At 39.9% G+C, this 18,003-nt stretch overlaps 1 protein-coding gene and 1 long non-coding RNA gene across 4 annotated transcripts in view; one reads left to right on the top strand and one right to left on the bottom strand.

Moving 5' to 3' along the window:
- The window catches only part of FBXL17 (F-box and leucine rich repeat protein 17), a 253,495-nt gene extending 236,966 nt beyond the window's left edge, over positions 1–16,529 (top strand). Inside the window, exon 8 of one of the 3 annotated variants that reach the window (XM_084833836.1) lies at positions 1,886–16,529. In XM_084833836.1, the coding sequence (XP_084689962.1) occupies positions 1,886–2,023 (138 nt within the window). In that variant the 3' untranslated portion in view covers positions 2,024–16,529. The remainder of the gene's footprint in view (positions 1–1,885) is intronic. The other 2 variants (XM_084833839.1, XM_084833837.1) reach the window with 2 other exon arrangements.
- Positions 5,784–18,003, bottom strand: part of LOC146352329 (uncharacterized) — a 62,757-nt gene continuing 50,537 nt past the window's right edge. The window contains exons 4-6 of the long non-coding RNA XR_014787681.1: positions 13,777–13,881; positions 10,566–10,647; positions 5,784–6,244 (exon numbers count right to left, since the gene is read on the bottom strand). This is a non-coding gene — a long non-coding RNA (uncharacterized LOC146352329). The remainder of the gene's footprint in view (positions 6,245–10,565; positions 10,648–13,776; positions 13,882–18,003) is intronic.

Genomic DNA, 18,003 nt, shown 5'->3' with positions numbered 1-18,003 from the left:
ACATACAAACTCCATTTGATGTTCCCCTTTTTTGAGAAAGAAATATCTCACATTTCAAGTGTACATGTGTATACATTATGTATACAGAATTCCCAGTTTGGTGTGACTCCACTAGATGTGTTCAAAAGTACTTTGAGTGGAATATCCACAGAAAGGAGGACAGAGAGGTAAAGATCACCTCCGTTGCTCTTCCTGTTCTGCCAGGTGTCTGCCAACAGACTATAGGACTTTCAGAGCGCTCTTAATGTTGGAGCTCCATGTTGGATTGCTCTGCCCATCAACTTCTTCAGGAATTGAGTTCAAGCTTCTAGGTGTTATAAATCAGATTTAGATATTTAAATAGCTAATTTTTAATAGCTAATATTTTAAAGCTGCACAGGTTTGGGTCAGGTAACAATACAAATATATGTAATATGAGGATATATGAATGAAAGTTGTATTATGTAGCTGTTTACAGAAGTGTTTAGAGCTTGCAGATCTCTGTATACTTGGAAAAGAAGTTAAACCCATTTTCTATCCAAGTTGCTCTTCAGGTGACAAATCTTCCAATGAAGATTGAGTGTTACTATTATCAAAGCAGAAGAACTGTAGATTAAACCCGTCATTTATCCCTGTCATAAAATGCAATCACTGTTCATTCTCTGCACTGCCTAGCACAATTGTTTCAGCTGAGGGTTAGTTCAGGGCAGGGGGCGAAGGATGATAGTAGATGGATATTCAAGGTGTATATGTTGTGCTTAAAAACATTTTTTCCAATAAGAATTTTAAGAAAGGTGACTACTTATTTGTAGAAAGAACAGAAGGTGCACTGTGGTTATTAGGGTTGTGATCTCATTTAGTTGAACATGGGGCACTAAAATGGAAATACAAAGTGAGTGGTTGTAACATTGGGCACACTGTCAGAATAGGCTGCTAAGTATTTAAATTAAATATTGATGTATTTTACAATGTTCAATAAAGATTCCAAAGAAAGCTACCTAAAAGTTGTGGTTCTTAGGTTAATCTTTTATTTATCTAAAGGATGATGGAAGCTGTCTGGTTCTGTGATATGAACTACAATCAGCTTAAAAATAATTGACAAATTAATCCCCTCACAGCATAGCAGTTGTAAAGGTGTGAAGTTTAGTTAGGCCTTTCTGATTGCTTTGCATGATCAAGGAATAAAGGTGGTATCTCTGGTTAAGGGCTAGCAGGGATATTCCTGAACTATTAGGCTTGTACATTTTAATTATTGATTGCCACCATTTCAACTGTTACCCAAGGAGGACCTTAAATATGGGTTAGTTCTCAGTGAGTGATTTAAAACAAAAGCTGCCACCAAAGCCATCTTGAGAAGATCAATGTGTTTCTTGTTAACATAGATAACCCACATTATATTCACATGCATAGTTTGCTTTTTCTTGACCATTGTATGAGTGACAGATTGGGAGTACAGCCTGTTCTGGATTCTTTGAAGGATCATGTTCATTGCCTGGGGGGTGCTCCTGAACCTAGCATCACTACTTTAAGGGCATACAGCTCTTGTAGCCATGAGCGCCTTTCTCCAGCTTCAGCTGGTCCTCAAGCTGCACCCTATCCTGGAGATATTTAAAAGACTGCCTCCTCCATATCAACCTGCCTGTAGCGTAAGATCTGTTTTGGAGGCTCTGTTGTATGTCCCACCACCATTAGAGGTTAGACTGGTAGGAACACAAGACTGGGCCTTTTCTGTGGCAGCACCCCAACTGTGGACCTTCCTCCCTAGGGAGATTAGACAGGCTTCATCTTTCTTTACTTTTAGGTGGGCCAGTTGTAAGTTGCCTTGGGGATGGCTTTTGGGCCAAGAGGCAACTCATAAATAATTTTATAAATAAATAAAATACAAAATTATTTCTCTTATATGTAGGTGAATGAAGTGACTGTCGAACAACTAGTACAGCAGCACCCACACATCACCTTCAGTACTGTACTACAAGATTGCAAGAGGACCTTGGAACGGGCATACCAGATGGGCTGGACACCCAATATGTCCACCGCCTCTTAATTCATGACAGGATATTAAATAGTCAGCAGACTTAGACTGAACATTTGAACATCGTTAAGGTTTTTTATTAATATTTTTGCTTTTTATTAAATATATGTTCCATTTTAGTATAAGGCTTTCAATTCCGAAAATATATATATATTTGTTTGTTTAATGCAGTGGTAAATGTCTGTTCAGTCTATTAATGGAAATATTGGAAGAGAAATATGGTCAGATATATTTAATTTTTCTGAATGTTTATTTGTCAACCTAAACATCTGCAAGTCTTTTAAAATTTTGCAGAGGGATGGCTACTTTTCTTGATGCAATATAATTGTACGTTTACATAAAATAGAAACACTATTTGGATGTTTTTTCCAACTACATGTTCATGGTAGAAACAACTCTTTAGAGATGTACTGTAAGATTTTTGTATACATGAATCCAACATTTTAAAGCCTTCAGCAAATTTCTTTAAGTGGGTTCCTGATAGTTCTGTGGGTAGTTTCAGCAGTGTAATATATTATGCCTTTTTTTCTTTCATGTTATTTCTTTATTTTAGCTGTGCATATTTCCTTTTAGATTACAAGTGGCAACTCCTTTCCTCAACTCCACTTAAATTAGAGACTAATCTTAAAGAAGATTATCTAAATTGATGTTACCTACATGAGTGTGTTTTTGAGATGCACAGTTAAGAAAATCCACAAATGATATACAAGAATATAACATTTTGATGACAAATCTTTATTTTGATTAGGATCTTTAATAAATGTTGGACATGTATGTAATATATATTTAAGTAGGTGATCCTGCTGGTTTCTGTTAGTGCTGCCAAAGTAACATTTTTGCCCTGTAGCAGTCTCTTGTGAATGTGCTATTTTTTTTCAGAGGGGCTTCTGTAGTGGACATTCCTTGCTGATTCTGCCCTTGATTGGGTTTCTATGTGTTTGCCTCTTCCAATTTTGCAGTATATGAACAAACAGTGCTTTCATTTTCATTTTAAACTATTTTCTCTAAATAAATCAGTGGAAAAACTGCATATGTAAAAGGTAAATGGCTGGTTAGAGGGCAACAATAAACCATGGTTTCCCACTATGTGAGTAAACCATGGTGAGCCTCAGGCTTATACAGTCCCCTTTTTACCTCTGATGCATGCCAAAGGATGAGATTGGAAGCATCCACTTCTGCTTTAAATGAACCACAGCTCCCTTTTACATCTGAACTTGGGGAGCTGTGGTTAGTTTAAATTTTAAATGATGGTTGGTACAAACAAGCCAGAATCAAACTGTGGTTTCTGTTTGTGGCTTGTTCGCTACCCATAGTTTAAGACAGCCTTCCCCAACCTGGTGCCCTTCAGATGTTTTCGACTTCAACATCCATCAGCCCCAGCCAGCATGGCCAGTGGTCAGGAATTCTGGGACTTGTAGTCCAAAGTTCATTTTAAACAAAACACAGCTTCCCAAGTTTGGATGTAACAAGGAGCTGTGGTTTATTTAAAAGTGGAAGTGAGTGCTTCCAGCCTTCTTCTCTGATGTTCCCTGAGCATGTGAGCTTGAGGCTCACTGTGGTTTGTTCATATAGCAGGAATCTATAGTCTCTCATTATGTCCAAACCTATGACTTGTATCCAAAGTGCCACGTGCACAAGTGGAAGGCATGGGGAGCAGTTGCTTCCAAATCTCTTCTGCCAAGCTGTAGGTCACATACCTTGCATAGTTTTTTGGAATGCATGGAGATGGCAGTGGGAAGAGGCATGAAACCTCCAGTGTGCATGGAACAATGTGCATTGTTCTTGGATTATATATATATACACACACGCGCACACACACACACATGTAGTTAAAAACTGCTTATTCAAACACATTACGGTGGGTTCACATTGTTAAATTCCTCCATGCAATCATGAATGAAGGTTCACACTGTGTCGAAAAAGTGTTATGTGAACTGAACACAATAAACCAGTATCCATCTTAGCTATATTTTTCCAGAGCCAAAAAATGGCTGCTAGTTCACCACACCATTCTTTCTTTATGCACACTAATCTTTCTCTGTGTATCTGAGTTCATAGACACATGGAGACATGTACCCACGTAAAGTGGCCCTTACTAGAAAATTATCTTAGGCTGCAGTCCTATACACACTTATCTTTGAGCAAGTCCCATTGAACTAAGTCAGACTTACTTCTGAGTAGGTGTGTATAGAATTGCACTGTTATTCTGACATCTTCATTGAATGCTGAATTAAAGCAAAGAAAGTTTAAGTTTTTGTTAGCTAAGCTAGCTAAAGACCCAGTACTGAAACCTGGCCCGTTCAGGGTGAAGCTAGTTCAGCCTTCTCCAACCTGGTGCCCGCCGGATGTCTCGGACTGCAATTCCCACAATTCGCAGCCAGCATTGTTATGGGCATGCTGGTGGGGAATTATATGAGTTGCATTCCAAAACATCTGGAAGGTGCCAGGTTGGACAAGGCTCTGAGCTAGACATATTGTCATTTGACGAGAAACATCAACAAAGTACTCTCTTTGTAGAATCAGTCTTTATATAAGGTTACTTACGGGGGGGGGGGGGAATTCCTCATTTCTTTGAATTGTACTATATATTTTTCATATTTGTATCCCTCCTGGTGAAGTCTACCTGAATTTGTTATAATGTAAAAAGATTTGTAATTCAAAACAGATTGAACATGTTCAGAAAATTGCTAGAATATATTAACAAAAGTGTCAATTTTATGTGAGTTGAACTGTATTGTAAGGGGTTAAATTTCAGGATGGTTGACAAGCAGACACTGAAAACAGTCAAGGCAGTAGGTAACCTTTAGAATGTAACAATTTGATAAAGGGTGTTCTGTGGAGTTTTTTTTATAGATGTAACACTGTGTATTTGTTTTTTAAAGGTTAAAGTGTTTTAATCCAAAATATCAAATGTTCAGGTTTGATCTGAAGAGTTGCCATTATTGTCAAAATGTTTGGCTAATCTTGAAGACTTTAGGCAGCATAACTTGGAAAACAGCATTAGTATGTTTGTATAAACCACATGTCCAGTCACACAGCATCCATTTCTGACAATGACAGAAAGGGCTTGCTATGTCATTTTTGTGACAGTTCCTTGAATGTTTTCTTATTAGATATTTCACATTGAGACTAAAAGCCTTTGCGAAAGAAAAGAAAAAACTATACAGTGGATTTTGCTTGGTATGTCACAAATACATGTGAATACATATAATGCAGGGCTTTTTATCCACTTGAATAGTGGCAGTATTTTCACAAATAAAGACAATGAATAAAAAAGAAGCCTAGGCATTTTTCACTGTTAGGAGTACACCAATGTCCATAATAAATACATTTCCATTTTCCTCTATAATCTTGATGTTGTAAATAGGTACACTAAAATAAAGAAGCACACAATGGAAACTTTCTTTTGACTACCTAGGAAATTTTGCTCTCATTTCATTTAGGAATGAGGTGAGTATTAGAAACAGAGAGGGGGTACTTGAAAATAAAATTAAAAACCCACTCAGGGTGATCCTGTTTCAAGTAGAGCCCAAACTCCTTCATGCTGAGCCAAACTCAAAATGGTACTCACTTCCAACCTTATCCACTCCTCTGCACTCCCTGCTAGACTCTCCCCTACATTCAGAGGCGGGACCTCTCCTTTGTAGCAAATGACTTACTTCATGCATCATTCACAGTCTAGACTACACACCCCATGATCTGCCAGCACAAAATCACATAGTGTGTAATTTTATCACTAAGAGGCCTTGTGGGTCTTTTCTTCAGCTGCAAATAATGTCTCCATGCATAATTGCCTGCTAAGAAACATGGAGCTTTTAGTCAAGTAATTGCACATGAAAAAGATACATGGACCCTGTCATTTGCAGCTCACTGTCCTGCTTTCCACTCCTGTTACCTCTTCCCTCAAATAAGGATATATTTTTCTTGTGGGGAGGAAGGAACTGTCAGAGAGGGTGGGGGAGCAGGGAAAGAGGCAACTGGGCTGCTTGAGCATTCAAGTCAAACACTCAAAAAATCCATTGAGGTGTGTCAAGTGTTCAACTTCAACAACTGAACAGCCCAATTAATTGTTTGGAAAAAGAAAGGCAGTGCTCACTTATCTATCTCTAATTTCCTTACATTTAAGTATTTCTACCGTGGGGTTCCCAGAAAGAATGTCTCTTCTGTGATGATGTCATGGAACTTGAGACTCTTCAGAGAGTGCATATTCCTTTCTTTATGCCAGCTCCCCAGCTGTGAATGATAACAATTTGTTACTCTAAAGTTACTGTATAAAGTTACTCTAACTTTTCTGCTAGTTCAAAACCTATGAAGCACACTATCAGTAGTAACTACTAACTCCTGTTGTATTATTTATCTCAGAGCAATCAGAGTCTGAGAATATCAGTTGTTAGTGGTTTTTACTTTAGGGATTTATACCCCATCCAGATGGCTCAAGATCTTGCAAGGTAGACTCCAGCAGTTCATGGAACAAGAATTGCCAGATGTACAAGCTGGGTTTAGAAAAGGCAGAGGAACTAGAGACCAAATTGCCAATATCTGCTGGATAATGGAGAAAGCCAGGGAGTTTCAGAAAAACATCTATTTCTGTTTTATTGACTATTCTAAAGCCTTTGACTGTGTGGATCATCACAAATTGTGGCAAGTTCTTGGTGGTATGGGGATACCAAGTCATCTTGTCTGCCTCCTGAGGAATCTGTATAACGACCAAGTAGCAACAGTAAGAACAGACCACAGATCAACGGACTGGTTTAAGATTGGGAAAGGAGTACGGCAGGGTTGTATACTCTCACCCTACCTACTCAACCTGTATGCAGAACACATCATGCGACGTGCTGGGCTTGATGAAGCCAAGGCTTGAGTTAAAATCGCTGGAAGAAACATTAACAATCTCAGATATGCAGATGATACCACTTTGATGGCTGAAAGTGAGGAGGAGTGAGGAGCCTCATGACGAAGGTGAAAGAAGAAAGTGCAAAAGCTGGGTTGCAGTTAAACCTCAAAAAAACCAAGATTATGGCAACCAGCTTGATTGAGAACTGGCAAATAGAGGGAGAAAACGTGGAGGCAGTGACAGACTTTGTCTTTCTAGGTGCAAAGATTACTGCAGACGCTGACCGCAGCCAGGAAATCAGAAGATATTTACTTCTTGGGAGGAGAGCAATGACAAATCTTGATAAAATAGTGAAGAGCAGAGGCATCACACTGACAACAAAGGTCCGCATAGTTAAAGCAGTGATATTCCCGGTAGTAACCTATGGCTGCGAGAGCTGGACCATAAGGAAGGCTGAGCGAAGGAAGATAGATGCTTTTCAACTGTGGTGCTGGAGGAAAATTCTGAGAGTGCCTTGGACTGCAAGAAGATCAAACCAGTCCATACTCCAGGAAATCAAGCCAGACTGCTCACTTGAGGGAAGGATATGAAAGGCAAAACTGAAGTACTTTGGCCACACCATGAGAAGACAGGATACCCTGGAGAAGATGCTGATGCTAGGGAAAGTGGAAGGCAAAAGGAAGAGGGGCCAACCAAGGGCAAGATGGATGGATGATATTCTGGAGGTGACGGACTTGACCTTGGGGGAGCTGGGGGTAGCAACAGCCGACAGGAAGCTCTGGCGTGGGCTGGTCTATGAAGTCACGAAGAGTCTGAAGCGACTGAACGAATAAACAACAAGATGGCTATTTATTTACCTAGGTTTCTTTAATAGTCATACTGCACTATTACTCCACATTTTCTCACATTTTCTGCTCATCAGCCTGCCTCCTGCCTGCCATTGAGATCTGTCAGTATTATTATCTGTTTCAGAGGTCAGAGTCTAGTTGTCTATTTCCTGAAAACTTGTTGACTGCAGTAAACCTTAGAATCAGTATACAGTTCTAGCTAGTAAAAGCCGAAAATCAAGGACTAAAGCTAATTTTCAATAACTCACAATGCAAAATCCATATTTAAATAACTTCAGGTAATCACACTGAAATCATTTCCGTTCTTTCTAGTGTGAAAAAAAGAAAGAAAACAGGGTAGAACTACATTGCTTTCTCCCAAATAAGGCAGAAAATCAAGGCACAGGAACTCCTTCGCTGCTTTATCCTGTGAAGGATTTACCAAAATCTCATTGCAGATATTCAGGATATCCTGTAAAAGTGTTATCACAGCATTGGACATGGAGCACTGCAAAGAAGAATTCCTCCATCTCCAATACAGTGGCCCATTTTGGATGTAATGCTAAACCATGGTTTAATGCTACATAACAAGTAGAAGTGAAACTCGTGTTTACAGGAGGTCCCTTCCCTTCTCCACCATGGCCCCAAGAAGATCAGAAGCACCCAATTCTTATTTAAACTAACCAGAGTGTATTGTTACATCCAAATTGGAAATTAGTGTAAACTATAGTTTGTTAACAAGCCAGGATCATAATGGTTTGATCCTGGATTTTTTCAATATAAACTACCCAGTGTTGTAACACACACACACACACACACACACTCCTTCAGAAGTAACAAAAAACACTGGTTAAACAGGAAGCAGATGCTTCCTACCTCCTCGTGGCCATGCCTGAGGAGGAGAATGGAAGGGGTAACACGTGAGCCAGAGACTGTCTTCTGCTCATTCACATAGTACTAAACTATGGTTTAATGTTATGCCCAAAACAAGCTACTAACCCTTCCAAACCCAGAAAGGACATTTCACTTGAATATCTTACATGAATGAAGCCTTTTTGCACTTTCTCAGCACCTGCTGTGAAGGCCTACCTTCATTGAAAGATAAGACTAGGAACTCTTTTGTGGGTGTCTTGTAACCCTTTGTCCCATAAACAGTTATTCTTCTTTGTGACCCTGTTACTATGTATCAAACATTTTAAAAACCATCACACATGACAATATCTCCTTCCTACGTTATATCTTCCACAGTTTAATACAGCTCTCACTCTTATAAAGGCCATGGAACTGTTAAAGAGTGGGGATTGTCTGAGTATTTTTTTAAAAATAGCACTGTGAAGGTGCCATGTCTGTTCTACAGAGAAATGTAGCAATTCCCCCATCCCCGAAGTATATGCGATATACGTATTCTTTGGAGCTGTACCAAAGTTAACAGAATAGTAGTTCACCTGGTGACAGTCTCTTTTAGACCAGGTCAAGGAACAGATGGGTGAGAAGAGGAAAAAGAGTTAATATGATTGCATGGGCTACAACTGTGCTTTGTAATTTACATGGGAGGTACCCAGGGAAGCAGAAAGTAGAAAGCATGTGAAAAGTTGTGGTTGGTCTATTGGCCTCAGAGTTCCAAAATCCAACACAGCATCAGCTGAAAAGACACACATCTGCAGCCTTTGCCACCATGTTCAATCTAGTTGCATGCAAAGAATGAGCTGGAAAAGGAAGCAGGCAGAATTGGCACAGTTTTTTACGTCTTCTGGATGTCCTTATGGAAGAGGGCAGCCCTGCATTAAAAACAACTTTAAAATAAAGCCAAGTCTCCCTAAAATTTTGCTTGATGGTGAATTTTAACTCATTCAATTCTCATGATACTGAATGTAATGGACTATTGAATTTTTCTGTTTCAATCCCCAAATCCCTGACAAATGAGGAAATAACTTCTCCAACTTCTCCACTTACATAACTGACATTACAGACAGATTGTTTTGTTTTCCTTTTGGTTATCAGTGAATTCAGAACACAAATTGCTGAGTCTGTTGTTCAAAGTGCAATCATACAAACAAGACATTCCAGACTTATGTATGCATTTTTTTATAGATTGACACAGTGTAAAGATTTGGTAGACGGGCATGGTTCAGCACAATGTTGATAGTTTCATTTTTTACATGCACTCATCCTCCCCTCCCCCTCAAAACAAGTTGCTGAGACAGGTGAGCTGGCTGCAGCAGAATTTTTAAAGAGCTACCCTTGTGGATTGAGGGGTGGGGGTTGCATATGGAACCACAACTGTTATGTATCCAGACATTTAAAATACCTGCTTTCCCCCTTGATAGGTGATAAAAGAATCTAAAAATGATTCTTTATGAAGAAGGAGTTTTAGTCAATATATTGTCTTGATCAGCTGCCTACCCTGACCCTTGCAATCGGATCTTTATACAAGCTTATAACGAACGGAAGCAAAGACATTTGCCACAGATCTTCTGGAGAAACAGACTAAAGTTGCTGGCTTTATTTTAATGCATAACTTCAAAACATATACAGCTGCCTTATACTGAATCAGTTTAGTCCAATATAGCCTTACTCTGACTGAGAGCAGCTTTCCCAGGGCTCAAACAAGGCCTTTCTCATCTCCTCCTGCCTGATCCATTTAACTGGAAATGCCTGGGATTGAACCTGGGACATTTGTATGTAAACCATATGTCTACCACTGAACTATGCATAGGCCGTCTCCACAAAAATGCCTTTCATGTATTCTAGACTCAGGATAAATAATTTATTGAATCCATTCTATCAGGAATCAAACTTTATGGATGGGACACCCATATTCAATCCTATTGTTTTAATATTTTTCCTTTATTTGTACTTTTTGCTAATCCACCAACCTACTTGATTTACCTACCATGGTGTCTTCAGCCTCCCTTTAAGTCAACAGCTATCACTATTTTGCTGTTTCCCCAGTCTGGCTTCCGCAGACTTTCTTCCTAAAAATAAGCAGGGAGAAGTTAGGCTTCATAACCTATTCAGAACTGATGGTGGAAGGATGTTAATAGTGGTTCCTGAGTTCATTATACACCCTCCTCTCTCTCTCTCTCTCTCTCTCACACACACACACACACACACACACATTCACACACTGCCTTTCAACCCCCCTATTATTGACTGCAGAGATTTCAGCTACTCATAGTCTCTGCATAGCTTCAAATGATTCCAGCTATCCCATCATTCTAACTATTGTTGTTCTGTCTTTATAACAAAATGAGCCCATTTTTAGAGCACTCACTCAATAGAAGACACACCACCTTCGCAAATATCCATGAGATAGCCTCACAAATTCAGTAAATGACACAGCATACCTCAAAATACCTCCCAGTCATTACTGGCATTCTTACTCTAACAAAACACCTCAGCTTCCCCTAGCCCTCACTAACTGCTTCCAAACACCCTTGCAATTTAATACAACATATGCTTTTTGTGCCATTTAAAAAAAATATTCTTATCTCAGCCTACAGTCTAGTTTAGTAGTTTCCAAATGGGCAACTTTTAGACCACTTTAACCTGAAGTCTTAATTTAACTGTCTGTTGAAGCTTAATACAAATGGTCTAAGAAATATATTGCTGGCAATTACTAATTTGCACTGAACAAGGCAGGGAACATGTTTTTCTATCCTTTTTATTTTTAAAACAATATTGCCAAGGGTGCATGTATGGACCTACAGATATTAAGATGACTTAGGCAATCCCTTGGTAAGAAAAACAATGCTGTCTGAAGTCTTGCATCTGCTCTTGAGACTTTAGAGTGAAGTAACTTGTTGTAATCAAAGTTTCAGGGAAAGTTCTGAAAGTTTCTGTATTAATCTGCTCTTTGAGTCTTATGTGGGTTCACTGTCAACTGATTTGCTTTTGAGTTAGCCACGTGTGAAAACAAGTAACAAAAGGGGAATTGGGGCAGTTACGTGACTAATTTAGCCCAGCCTCTAAATCTAGTCAACAAGCATAGGGTTGTATCCAACGTGGCACTTGTGGAAAAAGTACAAGAACTGGTGTGCTGCTAGTGGTTACGTTTTCTGTTAGCAGATGTACAATTGCTATCAGAACAACTAGCACAAATAGCACCTAGTGTAATGAAATCAGAATGAGTTGTGAAAGCACTTGTGCAATGTCTTACACAAACACTTGGACAAGCTGAATCCAAGTATTGGATGTGACACTTGTGCAATTATGAAAACAGGGTTTCTGAAAGCGGTACAAGTTTCGTGCTAGCAGAATACAGAATACCAATGGATACAGCCTCATACAAAACATCAGTGTAGTGTTATGTTTATAACAAACTCTGGAGCTGAACTGTGCCTTTAAAAATTATTTATATGTAAACTTTACATAGGTGTGATTAGAAAGTCTGTCAAAATTAAGTATACACACCTGTCATCTTTCATACTATAACTATGTTCTGGTTACTATATCACCTCCTCTCTACAGCACAGTTTCACACTGGGAACTGGCATGGAGCTAAAGACAAGGTATAGTCTGAGAAGGAGGAAAAAGAGCTTTATGTACAGGCATGGATCAATAAATCTTCCACCCTCCTTTTAAAAATCTTTTTTACAGTCTTTTCACTTGGAAAAAAAACCCAGAACAACAAATAATGGCCCGATCCAGCTCTCGTCATACTGCGGAACTAGTGGTCCTTGTTAATGTATGCATCGCCATCCATGTCAGTGTATCCATCAAGTTCAGTGCTGACCAGCATCTGTACCATCTACATGCTAGAATGTGTAAGAAGTTGGTTTCAGTTCCGTTTTGATCAGAATATATCCAATTCGAACCTCTCGGGACCAAATACAAATGCAATCTGCAGTCTAAAGTCCATACATTTCCAAGATTGTGATTCGCACAACAAAGCATGCATTTGAAAAATGTGCACAGACATGCTTTAAGTCAATGGGAGAAAATGTGTACATTTGAAAAATGTACAGAATTGATGCATACATTTGAGGAAATGTGCACAAAATATGCACAAATTGTCATGCAAAATTAAAGTCAAAGCTTGCAATCTGATACAAGTCAGAACAAACTTCATGGTGGAAATAAAAGAACATCAGTGAGCTCATGTTTTGCATACCCTACTAGACGCACACAAGGACCTCTCTGCTGGAACACTCATTACTGCAACAGAACAGGTCAGCAGGATGAGCAAAAGGGAGCTTCACTAACCTGTCCCATTGTGGAAATTAGCATTTCAGCTCATTTCCAGGGTTATTCTAGGATGTGCTTGCTTCTTTTTGTTCCAATATTTGGTTCTGCTGGTGTAACCCAAACACCAGAGGTGCAGTAGCAGCATTGGATACTGCCCATCAAACGGCTTGACACTGGAATCTGAATTGAAGAAAGCTATTTGGGTAGTCCTGGATATTTTGGAACTAAGGCTATTAAAAAAACATATGCTTTTTGATGGGTTAACGCAAAGCCAAGAACACACAGGTGAAGTCTTGTATCACAACCAAAGATCAAGGTAGCAAGACTATTTCCTGAAAGAAATACGTATTTTGCAGTCAATCAAGTATGGGTGCATTAGACTGACTGGTTCCTTTCTAATGTCTTAAATTGCACCGACCAGCTGCACTGCAGATAAAAGTAAAGCCCAGGTAAGGAACATCAGCATTTAAGTAAATGGTTCAACACTATGATAAAAAAAACCTTGTTGCTAGGGACAGCCAGAAATTTTGATACCCTTTTTTCCTTGGCCACCGATGGCCACTGATATTTCCAGCTTATGTGGCAAGACTGCCTGAAAGCTGACCACTTAGCAGCACGTAACATCTAGTGGCATTGGCAATGTTATTACCTGTTGTATTTCTGCTGCTGCTTCAGTTATGATTAATCCTTCCAATCGGCTTAACAGAAAGGGCTTGGGTGAGAGTTCGCCAGTTGGAAGGGAACTACAGTATATCTATATGTATATTTATATAATTTTAAAACATGTATACCTGCGTTTCCTCCTGGGAGCTGAAGGTGACCGACCCACAACAAAAATGATAAATGTAAGAATATAAGAATTAAATATAACCTTAAAACTAAAAAAAATCCAAGACATTACAATTAAAACTACTTACCAGTTCCTTCTTAGGAGGTCATTAATGAGGAAGGGAGGTCCAGAAACTAGGCACAGCCACCGCAAATGCCCTTTCCCTAGTCCCAAATTAGCGTATTCTCTGGAGCTGTCAGGACATACAAGAAGATAATCTCAGTAGGCAGGCAGACTCATATGGGAGAAGGCAGTCCTTCACATATCCTGATCCTAAACCATTCAGAGCTTTAAAGGACATCACTGTCACTGAATTGTACCCAAAACCAAATTAGAAGCCAGTACAGTTCTTTCAACAAGGGAATCCTATGCTTCCTATACATGGACCCTGTTAACAACCGGGCCGCTGCATTATGAACCCACGGTGGCTTCCGAATACTCTTCAAAGTTAGCGCTATGTAGAGTGTATTGCAGTAATCCAGACATGATGTACCTAAGGAATGTATCACCCTAGCCAGGTAATTGTAAGCCCCACATCATCAAAACAATCAAGCAAGCAAAAGGAAGTGACAAATGGAAAAGACACTATATCCAGATGGTAAGAAGGGAAAGTCCATAAAACCAGGACCCTTTGCAGGACCAGCTTCAGGTTTGAGGGTACCTTCAGGATGGGGCCCTCTGGTGGTCCCTTGTGGCAATATGCATCCACCACATAGGGAGTTGCTGGCTGTATGGCCTCTCTATCCTCATCTTCCTCCTCTTTACTTCCATCTGGAGCTGGGGTGGCAGGCTTCCTTCCAGGGGAGAAGAGTGAAGGAGGGCTGCTCTAGCTGGTCCTAATAAAGGTATTACCCTACTATGGCTTTTTAAAAACTATTATTGATGAAACAACACAGCTAAGTATGGCATTTTTCTCATAGCATTTGATGTTTGGTACATGAAGAATTGTGTTAGCCAGACAAAGAGAAATAAATAGGGGGGAAATCTATTCATTACTTTGTGGGCCCAGGATCTTTCAGGGTGCATTAAACAGCTCAGGCATCGTCAGTGACTGTTTTTCTGACTTAAGTTCATGTGGCTGTGTAGGCCACAGTCCTCAAAATAACTTCAGCATAAACCCAGGTTGAGTGATGTGAGAAATAGGGCCACTGTTCCTTATAACCTATGCATATTTGAAAACTCCAGGTGCTGTTCATTTATTCCAACATGGGGATGCAATAGAATATGGAAAAGTCAGGTGGGAGCTATTTTACATGGCAATCTAAACAAAATTTAGGCATAGTGCTAAAATTTTCTCCTTCTGGGGTCTTCCCATCATGGATAGACTGAACCAATGGGAAATAGTTGGTGAATCAGCAACTGTTTATGGAGATTGATGTCAACTCTGGAGTAACATCTTATTTTTATGTATAGCACTACATAGTTTGAGAGCAGAGAATGTTGACTGGAAGAGAACTATAAGCATCTTTTGAGATTCTCATATTAATCATATTAGGTTTTAAAATGAAATGGTGCCAAAACATATTTGTATTAAAGAATGAGCTATACCTCCCTTTTTTATATAGTATCATAAATATGGGTGAATATCTGGTCGTTGTCTTCTGAGGACAAAAGTTGAGATGAATCTCAAGTAGCTTCTCCAGCATATTTATTTACTGTAGTTATCACAGGTGAGAGAGAGGAGGAAATTTTAAAGCATTCACAGTCCTTTCTAAGTAAGATTCCAACAGATTCTGGGCTAGATTTATCTAGTGTAGGGCCTGTATAAGGGATATCCAAGATGAGTTCAAGAATTCACTGAATGATTCTGGGGCATCATTGCCACAATTATCAGTTACTGAAATTCTCCATTTTAGATTATGAGCTTCTTGTACCTCCTTGCAACAATATTGCAACAATATAATCCACTTGTCTCTCATTGAGAGAAACAACTCACATACTTTTCTTTTTTCTTTTCAAGATGACAAACTTCCCTCAGTGTCTAATCATATTGAAACTGTGAAACAATGTCCATGTCTCTGGCCTGGTTCAGATGATCACATACACCAGGGGTGGGGAAATTTTGGCCTTCCAGATATTGTTGGACTACAACTCTCCCATCATCCCTGACCAGTGACCTTGTTGGCTGGGGCTGATGGGAGTTGGTGTCCAACACCATCTGGTTCCCCATCCTTGACATCAACCATGGTTTGTGGGATGGGAAGAAGCTGTGGGAAACCTTGAGCTTCCATCTCTTCCCCCTTCCACACAACACAAATCATGATTCTGCATTATATCTGAACTCTAGGAACTATGCTTACCAAAGTTACTTAATGAACCCAGGCTCTGAAACTACAGTTTGATACTGGTTTGTTTAAACTAACTTTGGATAGAGCAACCACAGTTCCCCACATTTGGACATAACGTTGTCACAGGACTGCATATAGAAGGGAGACCAGGCCAAATAGAGTCCCACTCCTGTTTGCCCTTCCCTTCCTATGACCTTTCCACTGCCATCAGGTGGAATTTTTTATTTTCCCCAGCTACCTCCACCAAACAGCCTTAAAAATCTCCTGGGTCTCTTGTAAATACTCTTAGGTAGTATGAGGTTTGGCTTCTAGGTGTGGGGTGAATAATCCAACAACAACAACAAAAGACTGCAAAGTTTGAATATCAAACTTTTAAATGTTTACTGAAAAAATATTATTAGGAAAAGGATGTTAACATCTGAATGGTTACAACAGACTCACAAAGACACACACACACACACAGAAAACCATAAGAGCAAAGGGGTAAGAAAATAACCAGGGTTGAATGCATCTATCTAACACTAATTAGACGGTCCCTATTTTATCCAAGATCTTCCCAGCAATATCATACTGTCAGAGTTTTCAGCTTTCCCAAGCAGCTATCTTTATCCTTTTCCTTTGTTCCAGCCGTCCTCTCTAAAATTATCTTTTTGACAACCATTTTATATATGTTAAAGTTAGGCTATGCTGTTCTAACTCTGACCAATCAGGAGGGTTCACTTTTACCCTAAATTCCTCCTACTGAGCTCTTTGCGCACATTTCTGTAAAACTGAAACTGCTTTTTGCAAAACTGCAATCCCCTAAGGCACCACAGTGTAAATAAAAATCCTTCTGCAGGATCCTTATCTTTCTAAACATCTGTTCTCTTGCATGCTTTGTAGACTTGGTGGCCCAGAAGTTTAGTAAAACTATAACCGAACTTTTGACCATTTGGTTTTACAGTGACAAGCATATACAGAGAAAATATTGTTGGCTCATATTCAGCTTGTGATCTACAACAATCCCAAGATCCTTCTCACTTGTTGATCCACGTATCCCCCATCTTGTAACTGTGCATTTGGTTTCTTTTTCCTAGGTGCAGAACTTGGCATTTATCCCTATTAAATTTCATTCTGTTGTTTTCTGCCCAGCACTCCAGTTAATCAAGACCACTTTGAATTTTGTTTCTGTCTTCCAAAGTATTAGCTATCCCGCCCAATTTTGTGTCATCTGCAAATCTGATCATTCCCTGCACCACCTCCTCCAAGTCATTAATAAAAACGTTGAAGGTCACTGAGCCCAGGACTGAGCCCTGTGGTACCCCGCTCGTTACCTCTCCCCAGTTTGAGAAGATCCCATTGATCAGCACTCTTTGAGTCCGATTCTGTAGCCAACTGTGGATCCACCTGATGGTTGTTCACTTTGACCTAGTTTCCCTGAGAACCTCCCCACCACCACCGTGCTGCCTAGCAGGCAACTCAGAATGGCCCCGCGCTCCGCGCTCAGAATAAGAGTGCAAAGCGGCGAAAACAGGGCGTTTGGGGGGGGGGATTCTGGGGCAAGGAATGTGGAAATGCCAGTATGACACACCCAATGTGTCGTCTGGCAGCCACTTCCCCTGTTCTGCCTTCCCGCGGCCAGACAGCCAAAATCAGCTGTCTAGCTGTAAATGCAAGGCGGCTGAAGGGCAGAGGGGATGATCCCCTCCGTGCTTCTCCTGGCTTGCATTGGATAGGCGGTCTCCTCCAAGTTCGGAGGCGGCTGCCTATCCAGATAGGATTGCCCCCCAAGAGTCCCACCTTCCTTCTTTTAAACTTCCCCATAATGTGGGGTTTAGGCTGTAGAGTGGCTGGGTGACCAGCCAGATGGGCGATTAATAAATAAATTTTAAAAATGGATGTGTCTAGAGGGTCAGTCACCCCACAAGGTATAACGATGACACTTTTCTAGTAGATTTAAAACAAATTACAAGTAAAGGTATTTACTCAATAGAGCTGAGTGATACAAAACGCATTAAAAGACAATGAAATTTGCAAAACGCAAGTTT

Source organism: Heloderma suspectum, chromosome 2 (genome assembly GCF_057233095.1).
Source record: "Heloderma suspectum isolate Gila_16-S chromosome 2, 16-S_ref, whole genome shotgun sequence".
Taxonomy (NCBI): Eukaryota; Metazoa; Chordata; class Lepidosauria; order Squamata; family Helodermatidae; genus Heloderma; species Heloderma suspectum.
The sequence above is the reverse complement of the archived record's forward strand: the minus strand, read 5'-3'. Positions and strand labels throughout refer to the sequence as shown.